The sequence below is a fragment of the Orbicella faveolata genome, unplaced genomic scaffold, assembly GCF_042242905.1.
Source record: "Orbicella faveolata isolate gen_17 unplaced genomic scaffold, um_ofav_v1 contig_14, whole genome shotgun sequence".
Taxonomy (NCBI): Eukaryota; Metazoa; Cnidaria; class Anthozoa; order Scleractinia; family Merulinidae; genus Orbicella; species Orbicella faveolata.
In genome coordinates, this window is record NW_028301541.1 from 12,837,161 (window position 1) to 12,850,000 (window position 12,840).

A 12,840-nucleotide genomic window follows, 5' to 3' on the forward strand; every position below is an offset into this window, starting at 1 on the left:
CTTATCTACCATATCACTTTATGACTTTTCTTTGCTTATACTTTGATGCAGCTGAAAGAAATCCTTGAATAGAGTAAGCAATGCTGGGGTTTTGGAATATGCTGACTATGCAGGTGCTTATTTAATCTTTTCCTGGTTGTTTATTGTTTTAATTATTTAAATTTCTACTTCAGTCTGCAGCTGTTTGAGCGATTATAAGGAGAGGTAGCTATTTGATGGGGTACATGTATTTGGGGAGAGGTTCTTATTCAAGTATTCTTTTTTAATTCTAGATTTTGCAGCTGGGACTGTGGAAATGAACGAAATTTTAGGAGATCACACTGAAAAAATAATGAGGAACAAGTAGTGTAATATAAATGGGAGTTAATAATCAATTTTTTGCACAATGAAAATGGTTGTTGTAGTATCTTTCAAACCTGCAAAGTTTTCCTTAGGTACCCCAGAAATCAGAAAGAGGAACCAAAACGTCTGCCAAAAGGGGTTTTGGCACGAGAATAATTAACTCTAATCTTACATTAGAAACTATTTTCACTGAAGAAGAATGAACACTACAGAACAAGTATCAAATAGCCTATGAGCAAGCTCTCATGGCAACTCTTAGAGTAGGTGGTGGTGGTGGAAGGAGATATTGCATACATTGCTTAGAATTTTGAATGTCATACTGATTAGTAGAGATGAATTCATTGATGACGTAGGAGCAAAGTTTCCCGCAAACAGGTAAAGAAATATTCTAGTTGGACTGTGCTTTGAGAAATCTTTCGAAAGCTACAATTTTCAGAGGGGTTTCATTTAGAGCTGGGCACCAGGAAAATTGACCAGCTGTGAGGATAATTTTGCCTGCCTGATTTGACCATCTAGTGGAAAGCTCTTGTTAAAAAGAAGATCAATTCAAAAGGTTTTGCCCAACTGTGAAAACCAGTTGCCTTTCTGCTGAAAACATCAATGAAAACCCCTGTTTTCAATTTGATCTGAGAGAACTTTAGGGTGTGTGTTCAACACCACCACTGAGTGTTTTTTTTATTCTAAAGACAATTATTTTTCTGGAAAATACACCATTCATAACGATCATACAAAACTACATCTGGGACACGACTGGCACATTTTCCATATTCTCACTAGTAAGGATATTCAAACGTCATTTCCCCTTCACTCATGGTTTTTTGACTTGAAGATATGAGTTTTTTCTTTGTGTGAAAAATAATATCTTACTTACTCGCTGGGCCCTCATTCTTTAAATATTGTTTTTACCACTCCAAATATCTGTCCAAATATCTTTTTGCCACTATATAATATCTATATAATCAGTCATGCAGATAAATGAAATGGTTATAGATATAACATTAGACTTGCCCAAAAGTTGAGCTACAAAAGCCAAGCTCAGAAAGTGAAAAGAAGGTTTTAAATTTTGCCATGATGCTCCAGAAGACAACAAACATCAATTCACCAGCAAACAAAAGAAGTCAGTGTTTCACTGTTGTGGGCAGGGTTTAGCAAAAGCCATGTTTTACTTCAAAGTGAGCCACAGATATTGTACTAAAAAATTTAAAAATTATTTTCATTCCTTGTCTACATTACAAATAGTACAAAGGAACATAAGCGTGTTTAAAAAATCTATTGCATTCATTAAGTTGTTTACAAGTGCACTCTTTCACTTCTCTGATATGATGTAGTTGCAGCTTGGCATGAGGTCTACTTGGGCTTCCAAAAAGTAACAAATAGTACAGTCTCCTTGAAATATTCTTTCAATTGATCATTCATGTAGTCTGCTTTTTCCCCAAAATATCAATCAAAAGTCAAATTTCAGACAACATGGTCGTTAATTCTAAAACAGCTGATACAAACTGACCTCATCATTAGAACTATGCAATATTTGCTTTACATTGGCAAAATGTTGTTTCTGCAGCATTTTTCTTTATGTGACCAAATGAAGCTTCCTTGGTGCAAGTTTGATAAGTTCTAATTCACCCTTAAGGGTGAGTTGTATTTCACAATCCATTGTCTGCAGCTTCAACCTCCTTGCATTCTTTACCATTCCCTATTCACTTATACTTGGCCAACATGAACTGGCACTAGTGAACTTCTGAGCTTAGAGAATTTAATATCAAATCATTTTTAAGAAATCGTAGCTATTCTAGCAACTGAACATTGCTTATGATACTGTGCCATGTTGCTCAATTGCCAAAATTTGTCCTTTATTTACTTTTTGTGGCATTTTTATTCCCATTATCCTGATGCAGACTCCACAACGTAGTTTCTGCAACAGCGCCATCACTTAGAATTGTTAATTACAATGGAAACATAGGCAAGAGTTCAACGTTTTGGCAAAATAAAATGCCCATACAAATAAAGTAGACAGACATTTTCGATTTATCCAAGGTTCAGAGAACTTTTCACTCTAGTGGTTTGGAACAAAAATAATGGAATTTCTGTGTACTCTCCACAACAGCCATGTATACAGAGTGAATTACACTACTGTAGTGCATATCTCTAATAGACATCTACCACACAGCAGCAGACTGCATCTGTTTTGTAGTCTACATTTTTTTACAAATATCATAGCAAAAGTCTCAGAAAGTAGTTTCTGTAACAGCACAATACTATGGAAAAACTTTTGAGTCCACTTGAATGTTTGGTGATATGCAAAGGAAAGAACTGAACATTGTGCTTGCACAATACTGCATGTTATTATATTTTAGCCCATGAACCCTAACCCCCTTCACACAGAGAAGTTGCAAACACATGTTTTTAAAAAATGGTTGTTTACCTGAGTGTAAATGGAAGATACAGCCCTCACAGCAACATGGAAAACACCCTTGTGACTCTCTAACCACTTCATACCAGGAAGTTGCACCTTTAATAAGAAGTGGTGCCAGCATAGTGAGTATGCAAGCTAAGGGTATGTGTAAAATACACTGTACAATGTGATGATACATGAAGATGCAAAGGCAACCATAACACTACTGGAAAAAAGACCTGAAAAAATTTTCAGGCTTTGATCAGGATTCGAACCCACGACCTTTGCGTTACCGGTGCAATGCTCTCCCAACTGAGCTATAAAAGCCACGTGAGAGCAGTCGTGTGTGGGTTGGCCCTTTATGTTATGCTCAGTGGACGTAATAATCGGCTCAAGTATGTGAATTCCATGGCAATAGATGTCCAACAGTTGCAATTAAATGTAGACGTGATGATAGATGCGAATGCAGCCACAACACCACTGGAAAAAAAGACCTGAAAACATTTTCAGGCTTTGAATGGGCTTCAAACACACAACCTTTGCATTACTAGTGCAATGCTCTCCCACCAAGCTAAGGTTATGTGTAAAATATACTGTACAATGTGATGATAGATGCAAAGGCAGCCATAACACTACTGGAAAAAAGACCTGGAAAAATTTTCAGGCTTTGAACAGGATTCCAGGGTAATAGATCCCAATCCGTAATCCCATTCAAAGCCTAAAAATTTTTTCAGGTCTTTTTTCCAGCAGTGTTATGGCTGATTTTGCATCTATCATCATGTCTACATTTAAGGTATCATGGTAGGTGAATTTTTACAAAAAATGTGAAAAATCGTTTTTTTTGCCCTTCAAATTGAGAAGACTGAGATAAATATTTTGCAAGAGGAATGGGAAAAAAAAACTTTTTTACTTTTTAAGATAAAGAGAAAAACTATTTTTGAATCTCATTAACCCCTTATGGCACATTGACACCTCTAAATAAAATTCAAAGCCAGTTGTCACATGTAAAGTTAATTGCGGTGTGATATTTCATTTGTGCACGTGAACTCTTCTCAGTCTGGTTCTTTCACTGCAAGCATCAGGACAAAATTGCAAGAGAACTTCTTCTCCATTTTCATCTTAAAAGAAGCCGAAGAGGTGAAAATCTGGTGGAACCCACAGGTTCAGCACCAAACAAGATCTTTGGCTTTGAAGGACTGTGGGTCGCACTGTAACCAAGAAGAACTCGAGGACACCAATGAAGTTGAAGGACAAACTAAAACAAGTGCTAGTCACATGAAATTGCTGGAGAGTGGAAACGATTCTGAAACTTCCACAATGAAAGAGTCAAGCGCAGATGTGGACCTTGAGATTTCCTCTTTTGGCTTCACGAGGCATGGTTTCAAAACTGTCTGGAAAATGAAGAAGCCTAACCTTGAGCAACATAATACCAATGCTGCCAACAAAATCTTCTAAGAAAAAGAAATCACAGCAGTTTAAGTACAAACCTGTATAAAGCTCTTGGTAGTTTGTTGCTTCTTGGACAATTTCACTGCGACAGGTTTCCATGCCAGAATCGTAGACTTCTGTTTATATCAAGTTGTCATAACCCATTGTTGTTGTGGTAAATTGACTCATGCCAACATCTGTCAGGGCAGAGGGGATTTTTAACACCTAATCACACTAATCTCAAAAGGTTTTTTGTCTTTTTCTCGATAAAATAAAACTACATGTAACATTGTATAAGGATGAACATTTTTAGTTTGTTTACGTGCGTCTTCCAATGGAATTGGCTGAAAATTGGCAAGTATGTTCCAGAATACCTCCTTTGAAAAAGGGTGTCTGGCTTTGTTTAATTTCGCTTCCATTTCAAAGTTATGGCCTCTTTAGTAGAAGGAAATGTCCGCATTGAAAATATCAAACTTTAGGAGTGTGTAGAAAAAAAACCAAAGCACATCTGGAAAATTGCCGAAACCCCTTTTCAAGGGTGATGTGTGAGAAAACATTCATGATGTTAATTGCTCCGCTCTGATAATTCAGGCATGGAAGTGAACCAGTTTAAGCAAAGCAGTGTTTCTGTTTTTTTTCTTTTAATATCACTGCACCAATAACTTTCTAGAAAATCTCAAAGGTATGATTGCATTCTATAACTATTAAGCTTTCAGAATATGTATAAGTTGACGAGACTTTCCTGCAAAGTGCCAGCAAAAGAGCGCGATTTCCAAACACTGTCAATCCGAGTACCATGATACCTTAATTGCTACTGTTGGACATCTGTTACTATGGAATTCATATACTTGAGCAGAGTATCATGTCCACTGAACATAAAGGGCCAACCCACACACGACCACTCTCATGTGGCTTTGATAGATCAGTTGGGAGAGCCTTACACTGGTAACGCAAAGGTTGTGGGATCGAATCCTGTTCAAAGCCTGAAATTTTTCTCAGGTCTTTTTTCCAGTGGTGTTATGGCTGCATTCGCATCTATCATCATGTCTACATTTAATTGCTAATGTTAGACATCTACATGTATTACCACATACTGTACAATAAAGACAGGAACAGCAACCAACCAACCCTAACAGAACAAAGGGTAGGACAATAAAGTGTATTATCGTTTGTCTCATGATGTAGTTACTTGAGATGTAGAACATGACGTTTTGACTGCTTACTGCTAGTCTTCTTCAGGTAATAAGGATTGACTGATTATGCTGCACCACTTATATCACAAAGGTCTGCTGTGATTGGGGCATTTTGATCCTCCATTGCTTCATTGCTCTGGTGAGTAGTTGCTCCCTCAGTGGTCTGCTGTTGTAGTGTTCTCCTGTTGTTGTGTTTTTTGATTGTGGGCATCCATGCTTCAGGAATTTCAATCCCACTGTCCCTGGTGATGTTGTTGGGGTGCAATCTTATGTAGATAGCTTCCTTGACCCTCTGCGTGTACCAGGGAAAATCTCGGTCAATAAACTTGACCTCATTCCAAATTGGATAGTGGCCAGTTTTGTGGGCGTGTTCAGAAACCATCCAGGATTGAGATAGAGTTGACATCTTCCTTCAACCCCTCAACAGTTGACAATCATCAATCCTTTTCACCATGGAGATTGAGAATAACAGAGAGATGGCCTTCCTGGCCGTTTTACCTTATGTCCAGGGAGTATCGCAGCCCCTCTTCCACTACCTAGAACAACAAGGCATTTGCACTGTCTTCAAGTCTGACACAAGACTTTGGTTACACTTAGTGCGACCAAAGGACATTGTTGATCCGGCTAAACAAGACAACATGGTCTACAGGATTCCCTACGAATGTGGCAAAGTCTACATAAGGGAAACAGGGAGATCTATGCAGGAGGGAATCAAAGAACACGACAGGGATATACGACTCGCCTGTACCCAGACCTCTGCCGTTTCTGAACATGCCCACAAGACCGGTCATTATCGGATTTGGAACAAGGTCAAGTTTATTGGTCCTCCCTAGTACACATGTAGGATCAAGGAAGCTATCCACATAAGACTTCACCCTAACAACATCAACAGGGACAGTGGGATTGAAATTCCTGAAGCGTGGATGCCCACATTAAAAAATCATAACCACAGGAGAACAGTACAACAGCAGACTGCTGAGGGAGCAACTACTTGCTGGAACACTGGAACAATGGTGGATTGAAATGCCCCAATCACAGTCAACCTTCATGATATAAATGGTCCTACATAATAAGTTGAACTTTATTGTCTTAAGAAGACTAGCGGTAAGCAGTTGAAAAGTCACGTTCTACATCTTAAGTGACTACATCCTGACACAAACGACAATACACTTTATTATTGCATTTACCATGATGAACAATAATAACCTTTTCTTCAACAAAGGATACAGTAGTAACTACTGCACACTAGTTTGAGTAATCTACCCGTAGGCTAACAGGATCACAAAATTGTCACCAATAATGCTGTGGCACTCTTGAACATCCAAATTACCTCTGGTGAAAGCACACTGTAACTTGGTGGTGGCTTCTCCAAAGATACTGGAAGATGAAATTCACCCAGAGAAAGCCGGCCATCTTTTACAGCACGGATCCACTGTTGACAACATGAGCCAAATTAAACAAAACTTAGGGCAGTGGATCACAATAGTCGGACAGCAATTTTCAGAACTTCTTTGATGAATCAACACTACAGTAACTGCTCTTTTTCAGTTGACACCGCAATAATAATAGGGGCTAACTTGAAAATCTAATAGTTCTTTTAGCCTCTAGGCTCTTTCTTTTATAATAATTATTACTTTCTATCTATCTTATTGATCAACTTCTAATGTACTCAATATTTTACATATCAATGTTTCTTCCCAGCCAATAAAGATTATTGTTATTGTTGTTATTATCATTACGGGCATGTTCAATCATTGGTAAACAAGTTATGGTCATCTTTGAGAAGCAGAGTTACCATAGCAACATGATAGCCTGTTAAAAACACCCTAACATATAGCCTTAAGTGCCTATGATGAAATGAGTCCAGTGACCCCATTTTTGTGTGGCTTGTAAGCCACACTGGATGGGCATCTGCAGAATTTGTCAGTTTGCAGAAGGGTTAGCAAGGATATTGTTCAATCTTAACTGAGCATTCACCTGTGAAAACAACATCACTAAAAGTATCACAAAATGCTGATTGTTGCACTTGCTTTGGCTTGTTTGATCTGCTCCCATCCTCCACCCATTTTTTTGAACATTTGCTGACCAGTTTTCGGTGATACAGTACTTCAATGTTAAGAGGCCCTGCATCTAAGAAACGACCGATGATTTCCGGCTAAAAAAGAAAATCAGCCGATTTTTATCTCCCAAGTAGTGGTTACCGAATACTATTTATAAATGAATTTCTTTTGTTTCAGTTTCACGTTAAACCAAAAATATCAAGCCGCAAACTTTTTCCGTCTGATAGCAGCAAAATCAGGCCGAAAATAAGCTCCCACAAAAAACGGTTCAGAAATCACTATCGCAATGCAAAACAATGAGAAAACTACACAGTGTTGAAGAAAAAGGCCTTTTAATGCAATATCATTCGATAAACATTGAAAAACTGCAGAAGCGAATAGAAAATAAAACTTCAAATATTGCATACTAAATTAGATGGAGCGTTGGAACTGATTTTTTAAAAAAATAATTAATTCTCAAAAGTCCAACGCTGTTGAAAGCAATCACAGTGATGAATCAGACATTGAAGGGATATACAACACGTCTCTGGCAAAACATTTTTCGGCCAAAGTATATTGACATTGTAAAAGCTGTTCAAAGTTACCTTATTTACCCTTTATGTTGCCACTTTGGCGAAACACTTCTCTTTTGCCAATATGGCCGTGGATAGCGTGGTAAATGCCACTTTAAACCTTGCTAGGTGCTCAAATCCATCCTAAATAGAAGTATATAGAATTAAAAGAAAAAGGAAGAGGAAAGATACGCAGAAATAGAAAATAGCTTGAAATTACCATCTGCTAAGGAGAGCTGAATCTTGGAAATGTTGTTGCGTGACAGCGTTCATTTGTCCAAACTGCGGTGGAATCCAAACAAATGCGTGAAATATAAGTAAAACAAAAACAATCTTTTTCTTTTTTTTTTTTTAAGAGGAAATAATAATATTACGGCACAATGCTTACTTACTTTACAGTACAATATGATCGTTACGACTACTTACACCGTTCTTTAAATACTGTAGCTACACAAAACAGTTTGGAAAATGTCCAGTTTTTTTTTCTTTGCTTTAAAGTCTCAAACAAAAGGCAGCACTACTAACGCTGCCTTTGCTATATATGTACAGTATAAGCACTATATTACTAACCAAAAAACAGCAAGAAAAAAAAACTTTACTTAGTTAACAAAACAAAGAAAACATGTCATCAGTGCATGTTAAATAAAATGTTGAAAGGATTTTTGGAAAGTTGCAAGAGACTTGTTTTTAAATGCTATTTCTTTCTGTATTTTTAATTTTTCCTTTAGAAGTATAAGAAAACTGTTGAAAGAGAGGTTTTTGTCGTTCAGGCAGCTGCAGTATATATTGCTGCTGCAATTAGAAGCACATAGTTCAAAGAGTATCTATGTTCTGTTTTGTCAAAAACACCGTATAAAATTGTACTATTATTTTGATAATGCTAGTTGCTGTTTTGTTTTATTTGTCCACCAGTTTTGAAAGGTCTTCCAAAAGGCTATAATGGAAGAGCAGCGTAAGAACATATGATCTAGGGAGTGTGTATCAGCTAAGCACTGAGGACATAATATTATATCGTTGTCAGACATTTTGGCTCTAAAAAGAGACATTTTAGTTGCGAGAATGTTGTGTATTATCTTATATTGAAACATTGTTATTTTAATGTCACACTTGATCTGGAAAGGTAATTCATACACTTTTTGGATGGTTTCCGGGGTGAAACCATGTTTTAAGATTTTAGTTTTAGCAGTAGGTGGTACTAAGAATTTCTTCAACAGCAAGTTGTACACATATTTGGTGGAAATGGTTTCTTCTTTTCCCTCACTTTCTGGGCATCGCAAAGGAGGATTTTCAGTTACTAACCTCCAAGAAGTTGATATAGCATTAATAAGACCGAAGTAGAGGGTGAAGGGCATTTTGAGCTTAAACTTATAACAGAAGTTTCTAAAGGACAGGAATTTACCATCCTCTTGAAGGAGATCCTGGATTCATATTATGTTTTGGTTAAACCATCTCCTGTCAAATACAGGTTTACCATAAAGTAAAATTTTTCGATTATTCCAAATTACCTCTTCATAAGTGAGGAAGTCTCACTTCTTATAGAATCTTTAGCCATTTGCCATTCTCTTAGTACGTCAACATAAAAAGGTGGTAAATTGCCGACCTGTAGTGTGTTAATGTCATAGTTACAATTTGTCAAGAAGTGTAATCCACCATATCTCTCTAGGGCTGCATTAGGGATGATTTTCTAGGATGCTACGTTTTCTGATTTTATGAGTGGTATCAATGTGACTTTTAAGGCTTTATTCAAGACATTAAAGTCAGTCATTTTAAGTCCTCCATGTTTTCTCTCGCCAATAACAGTTGATTTCTTGATTTTACTCTATCACCAGAAATCGTGAACAGTTTTATGTTGTTCCTATTAATGATGATGGATTCAGCCTCAGCTAGTCTTCAAGTGCTTTGAATGGGGGCAGCATGTATTTTGTTACATACATTCCAATGGATGTTACGGGTCAGCCCTCGCACGGGTCAGCGGACCTAAAAATAGGGATAACCAGGTTATCATGGCAGATGCCTGTTCTTTGTCAAAAAAAAAAAGGTTTCTTGGACTGCGGACTGTCACATGGTCGCTCAGAGACAGTATTTCTGTATGAATGCTGAGATGATTTAACTGCACATCTAAAAAAACTGTTTTTTGTCGTGTGCAGACCTTAAAGAGTACAAGGTCATCCTGCAAAGGACTGGCTTCAAACGTTTGTCACATGAACAAGTTAAAAAATTACGTGTTTGTCCTTGCCATCGCTATGGTCTTGGAAAATACTGGAGGCCTTCAAAGTTGTGTCAGTACCCAGGACACAACGGAACACCTACCAGCGTCAAAAGTCAAGACATGATCAACCCTGCCATAGCAAAGGAGGTGTTTCAGCTGTTTGGGATATCTGTTCCCAAGTATAAGACACAACATTTGGAAGATTTCCTTGTCATAAAGTGCTTTTCATTTTACAATGCATCTTTTATAGGGTATTTTCTGTTTCTTTTCTTTTATCTTTTCATTAGCCGTATGTTCACCCTGTTGGAAAAAACATAAAGCAGATACGAATTCTACATCGTTGGCTCCTGAAGAGGAATGTACAAAAACACATACTGCTGACAAAACGTATACATAAATGGGAGAATTATAATTTCCAAGGAAGTATGAGCTGAAAACTTATAAGTGTTTTGTGACTAATTAGAACATTAATTATATGTTCTCTTTATGTTTTCTAGGAGTTATTAATCAGTTTTAGTAATGTTTTTATTTTATAACAGAGCTAACCAACAAAAATGATAATAGTTGATAATAATTTTTTTTTTTGTGACAGAGAGCCACTGAAGACTATACACTATGCTGAGCCGAGTCCAGGTTTTGCAGCAATGCCTCAGACATTTATTATGTGTCCTCAGGATCCAGCTTGGACCCTAAGTGCATTGAGTGCGCGAGACAGTGGTAGTTCCGACGAAGAAGAGGCCTTTGCCGTAACTCGTTAAGATGCTGAAATGCTTCATGTGTGCAATACAGCAATGTCAAAGCTAGCAATTAAATCAAGTTCTTCTGCAGATAACTTCTCCCCTTTGGCATCTCACCTTCAAACATCCTGGGAAAATACAACCGAACTCGATCGCCAAAAATGCCAGGAAAAAGCTCTTCAAGGTTGTCTTCTGGTTTATGAGGTAGTAGCACCAGATGCAAAGGATGATGTATTTCAAGCACTATCCAAGCAGAGTTCAAGGGAATCAGAAGACGATCTCACTAAAGAACTATCTGTGCTGACGACGGCATATAGAGATGTGCCTACTAAAAGTGTCAAATTACAGATTTTAAGTCTGTATGCCTACAGATTTTCTACTGAAAAACTAATGAGATACCATGAACTGTATGAGCCTCTCGTGCACTGGCAAATTAAACAAGCCAGGAAACATGCTAAAGAAAAAGGACCTGGAATCCTGCAAGAAAAAACTGTCCAGCATCGAATTCACCTTCCAATGGCTAAAGTCAATCACTTTATCGATTTTGTTAACAGCCCCTACTTCTATCAAGATGTGGCTTATGGTACAAGTGTAATTAAACTAGAAACAGGAGAGAAACTGGCCGTGCCTAATGTCATGCACACCATAACTCGAACTACCACAATTAACCAATATTTACAGTACTGTGATGAGGAGAGATTCTCACCCCTCAGCACCTGAACTCTTTATAAGATTCTTGAGGTGAGGGAGATGTCCCAGAGAAGGTCACTTCAAGGCTTGGACAACATTGCTACTGATGGAGCTGCTGGATTTGAGACTCTAGAGAAAATAGTACAGTGGAACCTCGATTTAACGAAGTTGCTGGGGACCGGCCAAATTTGTTCGTTAAATCGAGGGTTCATTATATCGAAAACCTTGATATAACAAACTTGAGGGGAAATGACCAAAATGTTCGTTATATCGAGGTCATAGTTAATAATTGATTTGTAACACAGGTGAATTCTGTCATGCAATTCAATGCAATTTTTGTCACCCAGAAGTGCCACGTTTTGAGATGAAATTCATTAAGCACGGTGGCTTTCAGCATCAATTATTTTCACTTTTGAGCAGACGTGCAGCTTTTGTTCACAAAAAAATGACACTTTCAGAGTGGCGATTTAAAAATGTTACAACATAAAGGTTATACAGAAAATTGTCTATACAAACAAGGAAACGGCCTTTAGTGTTGTTATGTTGCACTATCCAACATTTCCGGATTTCAAAGAAGATAAAGCAGAAGTTAATTGATGTTGAAATACTATAGTGCCAATGTCTATGACATATAATAAGCCGTTGATTGAAGTTTGCTGTCTCTTTACCATAAGGATTACAAGGATTTGTTGACTGTTGATCTGTTCAGCGTTTATCTTTTGTCGCGTGTTGACACTGTAATTCGTTATATCGAGGTAGATTTTACATTTGGGCTTCCGGATTATGTTTGTTATATCAAAGAATTCGTTATATCGAGGTTCGTTATATCGAGGTTCTATTCCATACATTTTATTGTAACTTTGGCCGCGACCTAGAATATCGTTTGTTATATCAAGGACTTCGTTAAATAGAGGTACGTTAAATCGAGGTTCCACTGTAGATGAACTGAAGTCATTGGGTGATGACTCAAAGTGGTGTGCGCAAAGCAAGGCAACCCTCAAGGCATGCAAACGGTACTTTAAAACAGAGTATCCTATTAATGACAGAGACGGCCAGCCAAGCACCTGCCCAGACCACTGCCGTAATTTCGCTCTCAGTGATAACAGCGATGACGCTTTTAAAGTTGAATGCGATCATGTCCATGATACTGTGTGTAACAGTTACCCATCCTTGAAGAACGTATTGCAGGAAATGGAAGACCAGATAAGAAACGAGCAAATTGCATTTTACAGCAAAGA

General features: G+C 37.6%; 1 protein-coding gene across 2 annotated transcripts in view; it reads right to left on the reverse strand.

Annotated features, from left to right (window-relative positions):
• LOC110066846 (dedicator of cytokinesis protein 7-like) overlaps window positions 1-12,840 on the reverse strand; it is a 105,830-nt gene that overhangs the window by 33,943 nt on the left and 59,047 nt on the right. For both annotated transcript variants that reach the window (XM_089286681.1, XM_089286680.1), the window contains exons 19-20: window positions 6,686-6,787; window positions 2,765-2,851 (exon numbers count right to left, since the gene is read on the reverse strand). In XM_089286681.1, the coding sequence (XP_089142807.1) occupies window positions 2,765-2,851; window positions 6,686-6,787 (189 nt within the window). The remainder of the gene's footprint in view (window positions 1-2,764; window positions 2,852-6,685; window positions 6,788-12,840) is intronic.